At 38.6% G+C, this 17,706-nt stretch overlaps 1 protein-coding gene across 1 annotated transcript in view; it reads left to right on the top strand.

Annotated features, from left to right (window-relative positions):
* Positions 1-17,351, top strand: part of ELOVL6 (ELOVL fatty acid elongase 6) — a 52,903-nt gene extending 35,552 nt beyond the window's left edge. Inside the window, exons 2-4 of the mRNA XM_072119310.1 lie at positions 9,023-9,154; positions 11,629-11,780; positions 15,145-17,351. Coding sequence (XP_071975411.1) covers positions 9,023-9,154; positions 11,629-11,780; positions 15,145-15,569 — 709 coding nt within the window. The 3' untranslated portion in view covers positions 15,570-17,351. The remainder of the gene's footprint in view (positions 1-9,022; positions 9,155-11,628; positions 11,781-15,144) is intronic.
* The last annotated feature ends 355 nt before the right edge of the window (positions 17,352-17,706 follow it).

Raw genomic sequence — 17,706 nt, 5'->3', positions numbered from 1 at the left:
AGTACCCTCCGTGACCCCGACAGTCGTCCCTATGAGCTGTCGACGAACTCTTATTGTGACAGTGAGACAGTTCCCCACTATTACCAAGTGCCTTTTTTTCTGTACAAGTTTTCATACATTAGACCCTTGTGTTTTTTATGATCTCTAAGATTTGATCTTGAATACATAATTTTAGAAGTTGCCCCTTAGATTAGTGGTGTTGCAGTAGAGGTAGTATACAGTGGACCACAACCGTGTTTATTTATTATTGGCAACAAATCTGTATTAGAAATACAAAACGTGATCATTTAAGTTGGACATCTGTTTTTCTTGTTAATGCCGTGTGAACTACCCCAGTGAACAAAGATGCTGCTGTTGGTTTATCCGATTTTACTGGAATTAAATGTTTTAGGAAATGTACTTCCTTGAAATCTATAATTAATGACTTGAAAGGATATCTGTTGGAGTTGCACTTTGAGAATTGCCGGTGAAGTTACAGTGGAGCGTCTCAGCATCTTTCTTTTATTTATGCCAGTTCATTGTAGCTCATTTTACCTTATTATTTTATCTATAAAATTTATTGGGGACATAACATATTAAAGAGTCTATAATAATTATATTTTAAACAATTAAAAAAACACACAAAAAACTCCACATTTATGTGCAGTTCAATCTGGCACTCCCTGCACTGCTCCGGCAGACTGCACCAACATTTTTTGATGCACCTTTAACATAGGACACCGGACACTGCTTGGTAAATGTTGTGCACGGTCTGACTGTGCACCGGAAAGGCCCCGTTGAGTGCAGAAATTTGTGCCATATGATTCATAGTGCAGCTGTGCCACAAATTTGCAGTGGATAAATACATGTGCAAGCAGTTTGCACTGAAAAGAACATGCAAAGTCAGACAGAAAACTGGTGCAGGGGCTTTACTAAATGTGGGACATTTATTGCATCCTGCAGACCATAATGACCAAATTGGAGCCTGTATACCGTTGCATAAGTCTAGGCAAACCTCATGACAAGCTGTAAACAAGTATGGAAGGTGTAGATGTAAAGTAAACTTGCATGTTTCCGCATAATGCATTGCATTGTACAGTTGTCTTCTTTTACTCAAAGGTGAATTGTTGGTTTTCCAGATAAGGAAGTATTTTCTCAGCAATATAAACGATCAAGAATATATTGGTTTATGCACTGTGGCTCCTATGTTCATCCAGGCCCAGTGTTGTGACTTCTACCAATCACACTTTGATGGCTTATCCTTAATAAGTATCCAATCTTGACAATAGCAGGTAGCCACTGAAAAGAAGGTGCATAAAGACAAATGTGAATGTACTGCTGTAGAACAGTCGTCTAACTGTGCACTGAAGATAGGAGATGAAAAATAAAGTGAGGAATGAGGAAGCAAAGCTTTGGAAATAAGCTGAAAATCCTATCTACACGGATAAGAATGTGTGAAATATATTCCTGACACAAAATTCTGTACAGGTAGATGGAGTTTAGGATGGGTGACACCCAAAAGATCAAATCAATGAATTGTAAACAATGGCAGATCTGGGCTGTGATATATGAAAGGCCTAGGAGTATGGAGCTGTAATATAAATGATAAGAAATTCATGAATTATGCAGCATTGGATGGGAAACCAACTACCGAGATACTATAATAATATCAAGATTGCCTTATAAACTGCTGCATTTATATTCTTTACATTCAAACTCCAACTCAGGGCAAAGTTAATAATGTTAGAAAACATCTTTAGAACTTCTTTCTTATGCCAACGTGCTAAAGACAAGCTGTAAAGAGATGAAACTTGTGAAGTAGCGCCAATGTACACACCTAAAAATTCATAACACCTAGACTCCCATATGTATAATTCTCTGAGCTGCAACCTAGATTATCAACCCAGAAACAGAGTTTAACCCTCTCTCCACCCATCATATTGTCTTATTTTGTACTTTGGCTTGTGCTATAACCACACAGTAATTTTATCCTCAGCTTCCATTGTGCTCTAGAAAATTGTTGATGTCCTGTGAATAGACAGATTTTCATGGTTGCACATGGTGTAGAAAATCACTATTTTCTGTAAACAGACAGTGGATCAAAGCTAATATTCCTTCTACTGCTCAAATGATCACTTTTATCACTTTTTTCCTTTCCTGTTTTTCTCTTTTATACACACTGTTAATGAAAGGAAATTTATTGTATGTAGTGTATATGTATATGCACACAGAATCTGCAAAAAATATTAACCTGATGAGGTTTTAATGGGCTACCAAAACCTCCTTGTGAAATTTAGGGAATTTGAATCATTTAAATATTTGCAAGTGTTTTAGTTTTTTGCCTTTCTAGTAAACATAAATTTTTTAAAAAGAATATTTACCATCAAAATAAAACATGAAAAGCCAGAGGCACTGTGGCAATCTTCCTGAATTTTTTATCCATGGCCGCTTTCATTTTAAAAGTAACTTTAAAAATGATGCTAATGAGTTTGAATGGCTTCTAGTTGTGTTACAAGTGTGTTACTCTGTGCTGCAGATTCACAGCCTGTTACACTTGGTAGGAGCAGTTCCCCCTCCCATTGTGCGCTAAAACTTCCTCTGCTGCAGTGAGATTACATCAGACAGAGGAGAGAGAAGTGCAGAGGGTGAGGGGGACAGTGTAACGGCATTCAAATCTGTAGCCTGGAGAGGGGTCTGGTTACTACCCTAGGAGCCCTTCAGGCTAATTTGCATCATTTTAAAAGTTGATTTTTAAAAGGGAAGGAGGGCATGGGTAACCAACACAAGAGGATTACCACAGTCATGGTGCCTGGATCTATGAGTAAGTGACCATGGCTTATCATGATGGATTTTGATGCTAGATTTTCTTTTAAACATTTTTTTATAGCATTTAATTTTTTTAAATTTGCCTATCAAGGCCTTTACAGGAATCTATACTGAATTCAGCGAAGTAATATGGATCTTTTGACTATAGCACCTATCCTAAAAATGCAGAGGATGACAATTGCTGCCTATACGGTTTAGAGGCTATGGTTGGGTTTTACCACCGCCTGCTCACAAGCTGAAAGTTTGCATGCTGCAGAATATTTCTATGGCAGACAGGACCTTGTGTAATAATAAAGGATCCGCAGTCCTGTAACCTCATACATCAAGAAGCCGGAGCCCCTTGATATATCGGGCACAGAAAGAGTTGCAATCAAGTGCCGGCATATGATAAATGAGCCCCAAATCATCAATTATTTTACATAACTGCCTATTTGCAAACTTATAATGGAACAAATGTAGTTAAACAAAGGCAGATTTAGTTTTCATGCTGTAGTTTTCTAACTAAATATTTACTTCCGTCAAGTAGGTGTTATGTTGTATTGTGGCTAAAGATGGACATCTTAATCCACTATTTTTAATAATTAAAGCCCTTAATAGAAATAAATACTGGTTTTCTGGGAACATGTCAAAAAGGTTATCTTTTTCTGTTGCTAATTCCCAGTCTGCGGTTTTTGAATTCATTCTATTTCCAAGATCGGCATGTAAATGAGATTGATTGATTATCTAAATTTTGTGGTTTTTCTTTTGGCGGCTCTCCTGTTGTTGAAAACTAACTTTGATAAAATGCTAAGCTGCTTACTCAAATTTAGTCTCGCTCAATAAAAGTAACTTGTTTGCAATTTATTATAATTATTTATTATTTCATCTTCATTTACAGTACATCTTTCTTAGAGGCATGTTGGTATTGTATTCAGATAAGTGAAAATGTGGAATATTATTTATATTTCAAATATAGCGAAAGTAAAAAAATAATGAATAAGAGATCCAAACACAGACATATAGGGGCACATTTACTAAGAATGGTTCAAACTGCACTACTGTGCCTTGCCTGTGTATAGTGCAGGGTGCACAAGATTCAAGATTTTCTGGCGCCGTTCTTCTTGAATCTGGCTCGACAGAGTGCACCACCTTTTTTGGTGGTCTATCTTTAACATGTGGCGTGTGACGCACTTCTGTTGGACTTTTATGTTAAATCTGGTGCAAAGGACGACTGAGCACCGGAACGCCCCCTAATTTGTGTTGCATGATGCCTAGGGCTGCTGCGCCACAAAAGGGCGAGTGCAACACATTTGTGGTGCAGACACTTGTTAAATACCTGTGCAAGCAGTTTGCACTGCAAAGTCCACCAGAAAACTGGCGCAAAGCCAGACACCTATATATAAAAGAACATTATTTTTTGATGTGTGCTCACCTTCTTAAGGGCTCTTTTCCATTGGAGTTATTTTTCACATTTGTGGTTTAGTGACTTCAGAGAAGCCCATAGCAGTCTATGGCTGCGCAAATAAATGATAGAAAACATCAGTTTATTTCACTTAAAAGGCTGAGAAACCAGGTGTTATGTCTTCAAAGCAGTGTTGAACCTTCAGATTATTTTGCGGACGCAAAGACAACATGGAAGCAAAAAGAAGACATAACGGAGACAAAAAGCAACAGATTTGCAACAGAAGGGAGAAACACACACCAATCAGAAGCTGCCCTTAGGTTGTGAGAGCACCACAAATACAATTTAAAAGCATAATATATAGACATTGGGGCATTCTGTAAAAATCCCAGGTCCAGAATGGGTGGGGTATAAACAGCCACGCATGCAAATCCGATAATACAACTTGCTTTTAAAACATTTTTTTTTCTAAAAACGGGTTTATAAAATGGGTTATTTAGAATAACCCTAGATTAAGGCTTAATTCACACTACCATTCAAACCTCCATTCCTTACCTACTTTTAAAAAAGTAAGGAATGAAGGTGTATCGGGGTTTAATGTACCATAATCAATGTAATTTTTTTTTTTATGCTCCGTTTAGGCAGGTATCCATTATTTATGCCTTTTTTAGACGAAAAAAATTATGGAGGCTGCAGTACTTTTTCTCTGTTTGAAAAAAAACACATGGATAACGGATGCTTGACAATCTGACCATAACATTTACATTGATATTAATGAGACTTTTACTTTTTTTGGAACGGATTTAAGGAATATAGGTATCAACGGTATTGTCAGGGTCGGCTCCAGGTTTCAGTAGGCCCCTGGGCGACAAAGCTTCAGTGGGCCCCTTTGCAGTAAACTCACATGGCGGCATCAAATATTTTGAAACTTAAACAGTCTTCGGTTCCCTAAAATATTCCCTAGTTTATCATACCAAACACCCACCTCATGGGTATGTTATATAAAGCCCCCCTCACACCCTATGGATTCATTAGATACTGCCCCCCTCGCCCTCTTGGAATTCTTATATATAGCCTTATGTGCACCGCCCCCCCCCCCCCCCCCCATCCCCAGCAGTTCTGGGTATCGGCCTTGGGTAGTGTGAACTTAGCCTAGCGCTGGTAAAATTTTATCAAGCTATGAATAGGACAGTTGAAAACTATGGAGATTACTGCGGATTTCAAAATACCAAATTAGATTTCCAGGGACACCCTGTTATGGGTAAAGCTTACATGACTAGAAATGGGCACTGTGCAGCTTGTTTGTGAGCATGTTCAATATGTAATAAACCTTAGATAAATATTTTTCTAAAACTAAATTTTTTGTCAAAATAAAGGTTTACATCTGCAAAAGGTATATATAACATTTGAATAAGATTGCTGGCAGGTTAAACATCTGAGTTATGTGGGACTATATGGCTCCTCACCGGTGCTGAGAAAATCACAAAGTACAGTCATTCCCTTTAAGAGGAATTGAAGCTGCCAAAATATTCATATGTGAAAATTGGGTGATTTTTCAATGAGGGTCATGGCAGTAAGAGCTCTCCTTACAGGGACTTTGCCAATTAAAGTTTCCTTGTAGGTTTGTGAAGAATTATAGCCATTGACACTCCACTGGGGGATTCTAAATATGCAAATATGTTTTTTAGGAAAACATTGCCTATTTTTGCTACCTTGTAAGCCAACCCCGACAAGCATGAATTTTGAGAAGCCTAGTGACATGATACAAGATTATAGCCAAACCAGTATATCTATTCCAGAAGGGTAGTACTGTTCAATGTCTTTGCATGTAGTCAGTAGAGTGTAGGGAACTGGTGAGATTGATGGTACTTATTTAACCCTCCTGCCCATCCAAGATTGCAAAACTTGTAATTTTGGTTCTTCCAGGTGTATACAGGAATCTTTTGTTGATCCTACAAAGCCCATTGCTGTACTCTACTTGATTATATATGGTAAATATCCTTGTGAGTACTGCTTACACATCCTACAGTCTTCTATGTTCATATCTTCAAACCCTATACTACTGACATCTAGTAAATAGACAGTTCTGAAGATTGAGGTAAAGGCAAATTCTATATTGTTTATTGATCTGCAGTTGGCAGTGGTATTTCACTTCACTCTAGAAAATTTTTGCCCTGGCATTTAGGGTTTTAGTTTCTTGCATTATGTTGTCCTACTTGGAAGCTCGATTTCCACTTTTATTAATGAACCAAGTGCACAGCTGTTATCAGTTCAACAAACACTATTATTGGCACTGATCTTGGCTACCTCTTAGTGCCAAGTGTCTAATCGGTTGCAAGGAGAACTGCCAGGAAACTGACACTGCGAATATTTAGTAAAGAGGCTTAAACTTCACATCTTGACATGTGGGTCATATCGGCTTCTTTCCAATAGCCAATGCTGTGTCTCCAAGTTTTCGTTGTCTTATGTAATGTTTCAAAGATTTTATATGCTCATTTTTGTTTTTATAAATAGATATAACATTTTCTGATCACTGCTTTTCATGTGTAAATGTTGTAATGGGTTACTTCATATTACGTGAACTAACCTCTGAACAATACTAAACAATATTAACACTTGATTTAATTATTTTTAATAGTGATCATTGAAATCAAGCATGATAAACCAGAGGCACTCATAGATCCAGACACTGTGTCTGTGGTAATTTTCTTATATTTATTATCGATGGCCTAAGTCCTGATAATATCAATCTATAAATCTTAATCACAGGCACCATTGACAACTGTTAAAGCTGTTTATTGTATCCTAGGACTAAAGTACAGTAAATTACCAAAATCCAGAGGTCCATTTGTAACTAGGGGTCGTATGTAAGTCAGGTGTTCTTAACTAGGGGACCGCCTGTATATATATATATATATATATATATATATATATATATATATATATACCGTATATACTCGTGTATAAGCCGAGTTTTTCAGCACAAAAAATGTGCTGAAAAACGTCCACTCGGCTTATACACGAGTCTATTACAAAAAAAAAAAATTACCCACTTAAAAAAAATAAATACTCAACCTCCGATGTCATTGCGGCTCCCCGATGTCGGCGCGGCTTACCGATGTCCCCGATGTCAGCGCGTCCCGTCTTCTTTCTTCTCCGCGGCTCCTCTTCTCTCTTCTTTCTTCTGGCATGGACACGGCCATATTTTCTTCATGGCCGCGCATACTATGACGTCAGCAGCGTCCGCGTCATAGTATGCACATGCTAGAAGAAAACATGGCCGCATCCATGCCAGAAGAGAGAAGAGGAGCCGCGGAGAAGAAAGAAGACGGGACGCGCTGACATCGGGGACATCGGTAAGCCGCACTGACATCGGGGAGCCGCGCTGACATCGGAGGGTGAGTATTTAAGTTTATTTTTTTAAGGGCCTTGGGGGCAGGCTGCTGTATACTACTAGGGGCAGGCTGTATACTACTAGGGGCTGCTGTATACTACTAGGGGCTGCTGTATACTACTAGGGGCTTGCTGTATACTACTAGGGGCTTGCTGTATACTACTAGGGGCTGCTGTATACTACTAGGGGCTTGCTGTATACTACTAGGGGCTTGCTGTATACTACTAGGGCTGCTGTATACTACCAGGGGCTTGCTGTATACTACTAGGGGCTGCTGAATACTACTAGGGGCTTGCTGTATACTACTAGGGGCTTGCTGTATACCACTAGGGGCTTGCTGTATACCACTAGGGGCTTACTGTATACTACTAGGGGCTTGCTGTATTCCCACCCTCGGTTTATACTCCAGTCAGTAGTTTTTCCCAGTTTTTGGTGGTAAAATTAGGGGTCTCGGCTTATACTCGGGTCGGCTTATACTCCAGTATATACAATATATTGCATGTACTATTTGTCTAGTGTGCCCTTAAGGTAATTAAATATAAAATTTAACCATTGTTGTTCTTTTATCTCGATCCCGAATCCCCACATCCAAATCTCAGTTAAATACATGCTACCAGGATGGTTCCTCACCCTATATAATCCCGTTACGGACCGGACTTAAAGAAGAGCTGGTGGAGGCTTATTGGGTTTGATTAAGTTCTATTTCACTGAGCCTAGTGAAAGGGGTCTTTCAGCCATTCAGGATTGTGATTTATTATTGTGCCATATCCAAAAGTTGTGTGGACAACTCTAAATCTTTTCCTGCGCCTTCCAGAACCCATGCGTTTTGGGAGTGTCTATAAAAGGATAATTAGTTGACCTGACACACGCCTGAGGGGTCCAAAACCTCATGTTTTCGTCACACCTGGGATCAAACTGACAGTGCGATCATCTAATCTTACTCTGACCTGCTCAGAATTAAATGGCTTTGTTTGTCTAATTAGAGGTCTCTCTCACTTCCTACCGATGCAATTTCCTGGTCTATACTGCAAAGGCTTCCAATAGGGGAAGCACAAACTCCTATCACAGCTACTGAATATTATAGATTACATAGTAATTATGTTGGAGATAACAATGCATTCTCATGGATGTACAAATATTCTGTCTTACATTTTCTAGAAGAATATATTGAGACAGATTATCACATTTTCCTCTCAGTAGGCAGAGGTAGTACAGTGATGTCTTGCTGTAAATGTGTCTTTGTCACACTCTCCAAGTAATCTAGGGAATATTTTTTTTTATTTTTTGAATGTTATCTTATAAACTTTATACACAAACTGTCAAACCCACGGGGGATAAATAGCTATTATGGAACAACCAATTCATTACTTTATTTTGCTTTCATCTAAATATATGTGCCTGGTAAACTATAATATATTCTATGTCTTTGTTTTCTGTTTCAGGAAGAAGTCCTTTCTATTTTCAGCAATGTATGCTGCCCTTATATTTGGTGGACGGCACCTAATGAAACAACGAGAAAAGTTTGAGCTAAGAAAACCACTTGTCTTGTGGTCCCTCAGTCTTGCAGTTTTTAGGTAAAAATATATTTGGCTCCATTTAGGTTTACAAAAAAAAGGTAGTACTTGTTTAATGTAATGACTGATGCGGACTTTTTTTCTCGGTTGCTGAAGTAGATGATAATTTGATCAGTTGCAGAGGTCACAATAATGCCTGTATAAACACCTAAGAAGCTTGTACTGGTATATGTCCTCTTTAAAAATTGCCTTATGCAGATAAATCCACATCAGACTTTTTTCCCCTCTCCCTTTTATGGGCTGTGAACTGCAGCCTCTTCACTGCTGCAGCTCGTGACCTGATAGTAGGTCATGTGACTGGAGCTCAGCTACTCAGTATAAGCCGCTGATCTTCGCTCACATGAGCAATGGCAGGAAGAGAGCTCTGCTCGTCTGTATGGCAATTTGTGCTCCTGTGCATGGTGTTATCGGCAGGATTGGGGTGTTAATGTGAAAGCCTGAACCTGTACTGTGACAGGGGGAAAACATTATCATACCCCTATCGCAGCTGCCCCTGATTACAGCTCAGAGATTCCCGGACAAGAGGGGGTTAATAGACATTCAAAGAAGATGAAATGTCCTTCCTCTCTGCATGTTGGTCTATACAGATCAATGAACTGTGATCCTCTGGGATGTTACCCCTGGCCAATCACTGCCATGACTAGTTGCAAGGGCAATCAATTTGTTTAGCTGTTGATTAGATGTTTTGCCAATCTGGCATTATGTCAGGGTCACACGGCAAACCTGACCATTGGGTGGACTAATCTCTAGTGGTTGGCATCAGGCACCGTCCAGTCTGGGTGGCCGGCATAACCACCCAGGTGACTGCCATGGTCTGGACTGGGGGTGTCTGGGGTGTTAAACATAGTCTGGGGCATCAGCAATAGGCTGGATGGTGGGGGGGGGGGGGGCTCATAGTCTGTACAGGGGTGTCTGAGACATCAGCTGTATTCTGGACAGAGGGGGTCTGGGATGTCAGCAGTAGTCTAGACAGAAAAGGTCTGGGGCATCGGCCATAGCCTGGACAGGGGAGGTCTGTGGCGTCACCCATAGTCTGGACAGGGGTGGTCTGGGGTGTCAGCCATAATCTGGTCTGTAGTTTGAAATTTAGACCAAACAAGCTTATGAGCTTTATTTAATACCTGATGTAAGATTTACTATAATATTCTCAATTGGCAGTTTAAGCACAGAGATTTCTTTTTATCTCTCTCTGACTGTCTCTTAACGTTTTTGTCTCTGAGTGTCTCTGACTGTCTATGTCTGTGTCTATCTGTCTCCGGCTGTCTCTGGCACTGACCATCTCTGTCACTGACTTATCTGACCGTCTCTGTTTCTGATTGTCTCTGTCTCTGACTATATCTCTGACTGTCTCTGACTATTTCTGTCTCTGACTCTGGGTTTCTCTGACTGTCTCAGTCTCTGACTGTCTCTGTCTTTGATTGTCTCTGACTTTCTCAGACTGTCACTTTCTCAGACTGTCACTTTCTCAGACTGTCTCTGTCTCTGGTTTTCTTTGTCTTTAACTGTGACTGCCTCTAATCATATCTGACTGTCACCTTGTCTATGGTCATTTATCAGAAGTGTCTAAGATAAGAACTGTTCTAGTTGCCCACAGCAACCAGTCAGAGCTCAAGTTTTCCCACAGCTGTTACATGTGATTGGTTTCCATGGGCAACTGGAACAGTTTTACCTCAAACATTTCTGATAAATCTCCCCCTATCTATCTATCTATCTATCTATCTATCTATCTACCCCTATCATTTTACCTCACACATATATACTCCTTTCCTATACTAACCATTCAAAGCTCAGAGCTCATATCAATAACCTGTGGCAAAACAGAAACCAATCATGGCTCAGCTTTAACTGCTACAGCAGCAGTAGCAGACAACGGCTCCTGTATAGGGTGGTTAATAAATGTATTTTGGAAAACGCAGGGTTAAATTTTGTATACGTCATTCCCTGGGTCACAGAGAGGGGATGTGCAAATTTTTGCGATTGTAAATGTAACAGTGCAGATTCCTTTAGCGGACATACCAACACACACGCACATACTCAGATTTATATATTAGATTGAAAATTGCATACTCCTCCTTGGCTAAAAATTTTCCTCAAAAATGGTAAAAGGAGAATTATTACCCTAAGTGTTATATGGGTTACCCTTAATGTTAGTGCAACCTCTGATATAAAATTGACACTAATGAAGGTAAAATGACCCACTCTTACCACTTACATTTTTTTGGGTTTTGCTAAAAGGTGTTATTTGTTCATAGAAGTTATCCTGCAGAAAACAAGTTGCTACTTTGGTTGCATTCAGACCTTTACACCTTGATTTCTGTAAGCTCCAAATCTAGGGGTATTGGGGTAAATATTAAATAATAAAAAAAATTTCTGTAAAAGTTGTTGAATAACTTATGCCTATTATGAAAAGGCTGCTGTTAATACAAACTAATTATGTATTGTATCTGAAGATATTAATCTTTTTTTCTCCTCAGTATATTTGGTGCTGTCCGGACAGGTGCTTACATGTTATATATTTTGATGACCAAAGGTCTTAAGCAGTCTGTTTGTGATCAGAGTTTCTATTATGGACCAGTCAGTAAATTTTGGGCTTACGCCTTTGTACTCAGCAAAGCTCCAGAGTTAGGTAAGAGTCATCCATTCTTTTTATTTATGTAATTTCCGTTTTCACTTGTCTTCAAACAATACAAATATGGAGATCCTCAATAGGGTTTTCAATCTTTTTTTGGATTAAAATTATGCAAACATTGACAGGCTCCTCAGGCTTCTATTAGAAACATTTTAGCTTTCATAGTTCATGGAAATGATTTTATTTATTCCGTAATGTTATGTGTATAGTAAACATGTCTGTACTAAGGGGTTAGAGATGTACTGGGTCACAGTGAGGGGTTCATTTACCTAACTATTCTGTAATTGCTTTCCTAACCCATACATCCTTGTTTTAGTGCCCTAGTCCTTAAAGGGGTTAGCCACTAATAACAAAATATACCAAGGTATGTACAAGACCCTGATAGGGTAAGTTTGTCTCTAGTCCACAGGAGTAGCAGGTCACATGACATGTCAGTATACACTTCCTGTGACATCCCATGTCTTTCAGGCTTCTGGGAGATGGAGGGGGCATGTAGTCATTACTGTGTGCATGCACCCTCCATGATCACCAATTCTATATCAAGGGTTGATATAAGACTGTTGATCTCCATTCCCTTCCAACTACTAATATGGGACTGGTGATCACAGAGGGTATCAGGTGCATTCAGTAATCATAATATACAAAGCCGGGCTCTCACTGCAGAAGAGAGCCACGAGTTACTGCGCAGGCACGGGCTAAATAGAGCGCTGTCTATGTGGGGAGGCATTGGGAGGTGAGACTTCAGTGGCTCCAGGGGCGAGCAGCCTTAGCTCCTGGTACTCTACCAGGTTCTCTATGTCCCGGTAGCCTCTGAAGTTGATTTACATAAAATACAGATACAGTTTTTTATTAGATGTGGGGGGGGGGAGTTAAAGACAGTGTCAGGCTTAGTACACAGAAAGGAAGCTACCATCAGGAATACCTCAGTTAGTTTATTCCTGATGATAGGTTTCCTTTAAGAGGTTAAGATTTATTCACAGCTTAGGAGATAAATATTAGATTGGAAGGGTCATACATGCTTGGCTACCCTGGGGGGTAAATGTAAGTGTTCTTGCATAAAATATACTGCATTAGTGATAAGCAAAAGTGTTGCTGCCACTATAAAGATTGCCAGTAAATTGCAATACATTAGCCCTTTAGTAAACGAATGCCTAATGACTGTATTACTGCATAGTAATGTGCACCAGGTCTGATGTCCAATCTATAACTGGACAAGCACCTTTCTAATAGACAGTAAATGTAATAAGCAGCACATGCATGTCCTGTAAAGCTTGCTCATCTTCCAGTAACCAGCTTATTACGTATATAATATCAATCGACATGAAAAGTCTGTCTGATCCTTCTGCAGGCTTCTGAGATTCTTTCATTCTTCACTTTAGATTATATGTCTCAGTATTGAACACCTTCTGAATGTTGTATTGTGTAGGAATTGTCACAAGTACACTTAGAGGTTGTATTATGTCCGTCATAATGCTGACAAATCATAGGCTGTTCTTTTATAAGCTGTAAATGACTTAATCTCTGCTTATAGTCTTCTTAAACCTTTGACTGCACTATAACTCTACCTTGGATCAGATCATAGACAACAATGCCAATACGAAACGGAGTTTATTATATATTGTGTTTTTTTTCTTTAATGTTTTGTAGTGTAGGTACTTTGTATAATTCTTATTGGCAGCACCTCAATAGTTATCTGTCCATCAACAGTTTTAGCCAGTCATATCTATATAACTTTTCGCCAGACCAAAGTACCAGATATATTTTCTCAAAGTCTTCAGGGTAGTGTGTTTCAGAAAGCATGATACAATAACAATACAAGCTCTGCATCCAAATGTGCCTCTTCTGAACCGGTATTTTTGTATTCACCCTTTCACGACCCACGCCGCCATTGATGATGTCATCCGCCACCATGTTTTGTTTTTACCCTTTCATTACATTGTGCTATCAGCACATTGTAATGAATGAGGAGGAAAATCCCCATATACTGTAGTATATATGGTATACTATATGGTAGGATCAATCGGACAACCTAGGGTTAAAGTATCCTAGGAAGTCTGAAAAATAGTAAAAGTAAAAATTTAAAAAAGTAAAAAAAAAATGTATAATAAAAAAACCTAAAAATTCAAATCACCCCCCCCTTTCCCTAGAACTGATATAAATATAAATAAACAGTGAAAATCACTAACACATTAGGTGTCGCTCGTCCATAAATGCCCGTTCTACCAAAATAAAATAACGTTTTTTCACTGCATTTAACCCTGTAGCGGAAAATAGCTCCCAAAGTTGAAAATGGCACTTTTTTGCCATTTTGAAACATTTTAAAAAAATCAATAAAAAGTGATCAAAAGATCTTACAGTCCTAAATATGGTAGCATTGAAAACTTCATCAGAAGTCGCAAAAAATGACACCACCCACAGCTGTGTACACTGAAGTATGAAAAATGTATTAGCACCAGAAGAAAAAAAAAAAAAGTTTTTCATTTTTGTAAATGTATGAAAACATTATAAAACCTATACAAGTTTTTGTCATCCCCGTAATCGCACCAACCCAAAGAATAAAGTAGACATGTCATTTGGGGCGCACAGTGAAAGCTGTAAAATCCAAGCATACAAAAAAACGACGCAAATGCGCTTTTTCACCATTTTCACTGCATTTTTAATTTTTTTCCCGCTTCCCAGTACACGGCATGGAATAATAAATACCATCTCTATGAAGTACAATTTGTTACGCAGAAAACAAGCAACCACACAGCTCTGTACATGTAAAAATAAAAAAAGTTATAGATTTTTGATTGTGGGGAGTGAAAAATGAAAAAGAAAAAACAAAAAAGAGCCAGGTCGTTAGGGGGTTAAAGGAAATCTACCATCAAAATCAAGCATGATAAACAATGGACACACACTCATAGATCCAGGCACAGTGACAGTGTAATTTTCTTATATTTGTTATTCATGGCCTCCTTCCTTCTAAAGTCAATTTTTAAAATTATACTAATGAGTCAGAAGGACTCTGGGGGGCGTTACCACAGCTCCTCCATGTTTTAGCTTCAAAGGCTGTTACATTTAGTCCCAGTGGGAGATTACAGCAGGCAGTGAGAGGGGAGATATGTTAGGGGAGCAGAGAGAGAGAAGAAGTGCTCCTGCACTGTGTGCAGATTTACAAAGGGCTGCTATCTCACTTATACCTGAAATAAAGATTGGTAAAAGTTACACTAAACCCCAGTCACAGATTTTTGAACATCAATACTCAATTATTTTGTAATATGATGAATGCACTTATAAAGAATGTTCAGTTTTTGCTGGTGACTCACATTCATAATTTTTCTAACATTCTGTTTCTTGTTTTTTACATTTTTTCCTCCAGGAGATACAATTTTCATTATCCTTAGAAAACAGAAGCTCATCTTTCTTCACTGGTATCACCATATAACAGTATTACTTTATTCCTGGTACTCGTACAAGGACATGGTAGCTGGTGGAGGTTGGTTTATGACCATGAACTATGGAGTGCACGCAGTAATGTATTCATACTATGCCTTGCGTGCAGCCGGCTTTAGGGTATCTCGGAAATTTGCTATGCTGATCACGTTATCCCAGATCACGCAAATGATCATTGGCTGTGTAGTGAATTATCTGGTCTTCTCATGGATGCAGCAAGGACAGTGTCCATCCCATGTCCAAAACATTGTGTGGTCCTCCATCATGTACCTCAGCTACTTTGTGCTCTTCTGTCACTTCTTCTTTGAAGCATATATCACCAAAACCAGGAAAGCTGCCAAGGTTGACTAACCGTGGAACCTAATGCCAAGTCATACCTCAGGGTCATCAGAAATAAGAAAGAAAAAAAAACACAAACAAAACAGAATTGGGAGTAAGCAAATAATTTAAAGGCACAAAGAAAACCATATCTCAAGCACTTAGATCCTAGAGACAGAAACAATGTATTAATCATATATTTAATAATTGTCTTAAAAATGAAGTTGGTCTGTGCAATCTGCACTACAGGTAATTGAAGGAACCATGGAAAGCAAAATGGTCTGTGCAATTCAGCCCAGAAGTACAGGTCCTACATAGGAGAAATTCTGTAATAACCTCTGTTTTTACTACTGCCCAAACCGATTGATCCACATAAAGTGGCATTTATTACAAGGATACGTGAGGGTGAGCCCGAAGCTGTGTAAAGTAGGATAGAACGTGTTTTTTTTTTTCAGTTGAGGATTAATATATTGGTTTTAATGTTATAAAGTGGACGAGTTATAAGAAACCTACGTGAGAAATTGAACATTTAGGATGCTTGCCCAATGTCGTGTATCGTGTGCAGCTGCAGTTCTTATTAATATGCAAACAAACCACATGTCCAAGATGATTACTACAGTATTAATACTAGACTTTCATTGTTGTACATAGCCGCCAGGTTTTGCATTTGGCGCGATTGACATCGGACTTGACAGCTGGCATGGAGAGTACACATATCAAAGCCTCATCAGTCTCTGTGGACCTACCTGTGGACTAAGTAACAAATAACTACTGGAAGGGATAGAGAGAAATCTACATATAAAAGGTCATTGCAATGTTTCACTCTATGTAACAAGGTAAAAGCCAGGTTAATACATGGGTATGTCTAAAGCTGAAAGATCTGTCATGTTTTTTATTTTTCTGAACTGTCAGATTACTACTGCAGGGCTGTGTGCGTGAATTCGGTAACACTGTGCTTTTGTATTTGCTTATGAAGCAGTACAGAAATGATTAAAGTGCCCTCTTCTGGTACACATAGAAAATATAACACACATTTTGCTACAACCTGACATTTTTTAATTCAACCCTCAAAGGGAAATAACAATTCCTATAACAATCTCCAACTATATCCCAAGGGACTTGTCTTACCTTCAGTCTCCTGTATTTTTCTATGTCCACGTGTGTTATAGCAGGCCAACATGCAGAGGGTACCAGTATACCCGGGGGTGAACCTGAGAGCTCATGGTGTTGTAAAGCCATATTCTTCAGATCATAAAGTGTTCTGTCTGTTATAAGTCCAGAGAAGCCAAATATGTGTACAATTCCTAGTATTTCAAGGAAGCACTTAATGTAACTTGGTGTTAAATGTTTTAATGTAGTCTTAATTGTATTAGATAGTTTAATATATTAGCAAATTAGAAAAGAAGGGTTAGTGGCTGCAGTCATGCATCAGAGTACAGTAAGTTATACTGTAATTGCATACCTGTAGGAAACATGCAGACGTCATTGTCCTACCCTGTGGTATATACAAGCACATCTCCTAGCAACTTCAACAGCGTCTTTCATTTCCAGAAAAAAAAAAAGTGCAACGCAAGGGATTATTTTAATTTTTTATAATTTTTTTTTAATTTAGCTTTAATGGTGCTGCCATCCATGCTGCTTTTTTTTAGTTTCCTGATAGACATGGCAGTGGCGATGTAGTGTCTCATTTAGGAGGAAAGAAATATAAAAGACATAATGTTATGATGTGGTTCGTCAGAGCGGTTATTCAGAATGAAAAGGAGAACTTGCAGTTCACTGTTGTAACAAACAATAAAGTTTACATTTATGTTAAAACATTTGAAAGCGTTTTTTTTTTTGTATTGAGTTGAATAATGTTATTTATCTGTACACATTTTCATTTATCTGTTTGAAAAAAAGCGTAAACCCCTGAACTAAAATGCATCTAGAATAAATGAAGGAACAATGGCAAGTTTTGAAAAACTCTATTTTCTGTGTTCAGGACCAATGCAGACCTATCTATCACCATGTTCACAGACTACAAACAAAAACCTAATGTCTGAACTTACAATTGTTGTAACAAATTCTCAGCTCTCCCTGGAAAAGGGATATAGGAGCAGATGTATGAAGCGTTGGTGCTATCCTCACCTTGGCCCCCACCAGATATATCAAGAGACTCTCTCCCTATGTC

The sequence above is a fragment of the Engystomops pustulosus genome, chromosome 1 (assembly GCF_040894005.1).
Source record: "Engystomops pustulosus chromosome 1, aEngPut4.maternal, whole genome shotgun sequence".
Taxonomy (NCBI): Eukaryota; Metazoa; Chordata; class Amphibia; order Anura; family Leptodactylidae; genus Engystomops; species Engystomops pustulosus.
This window is presented reverse-complemented; position numbering and strand designations above follow the sequence as displayed.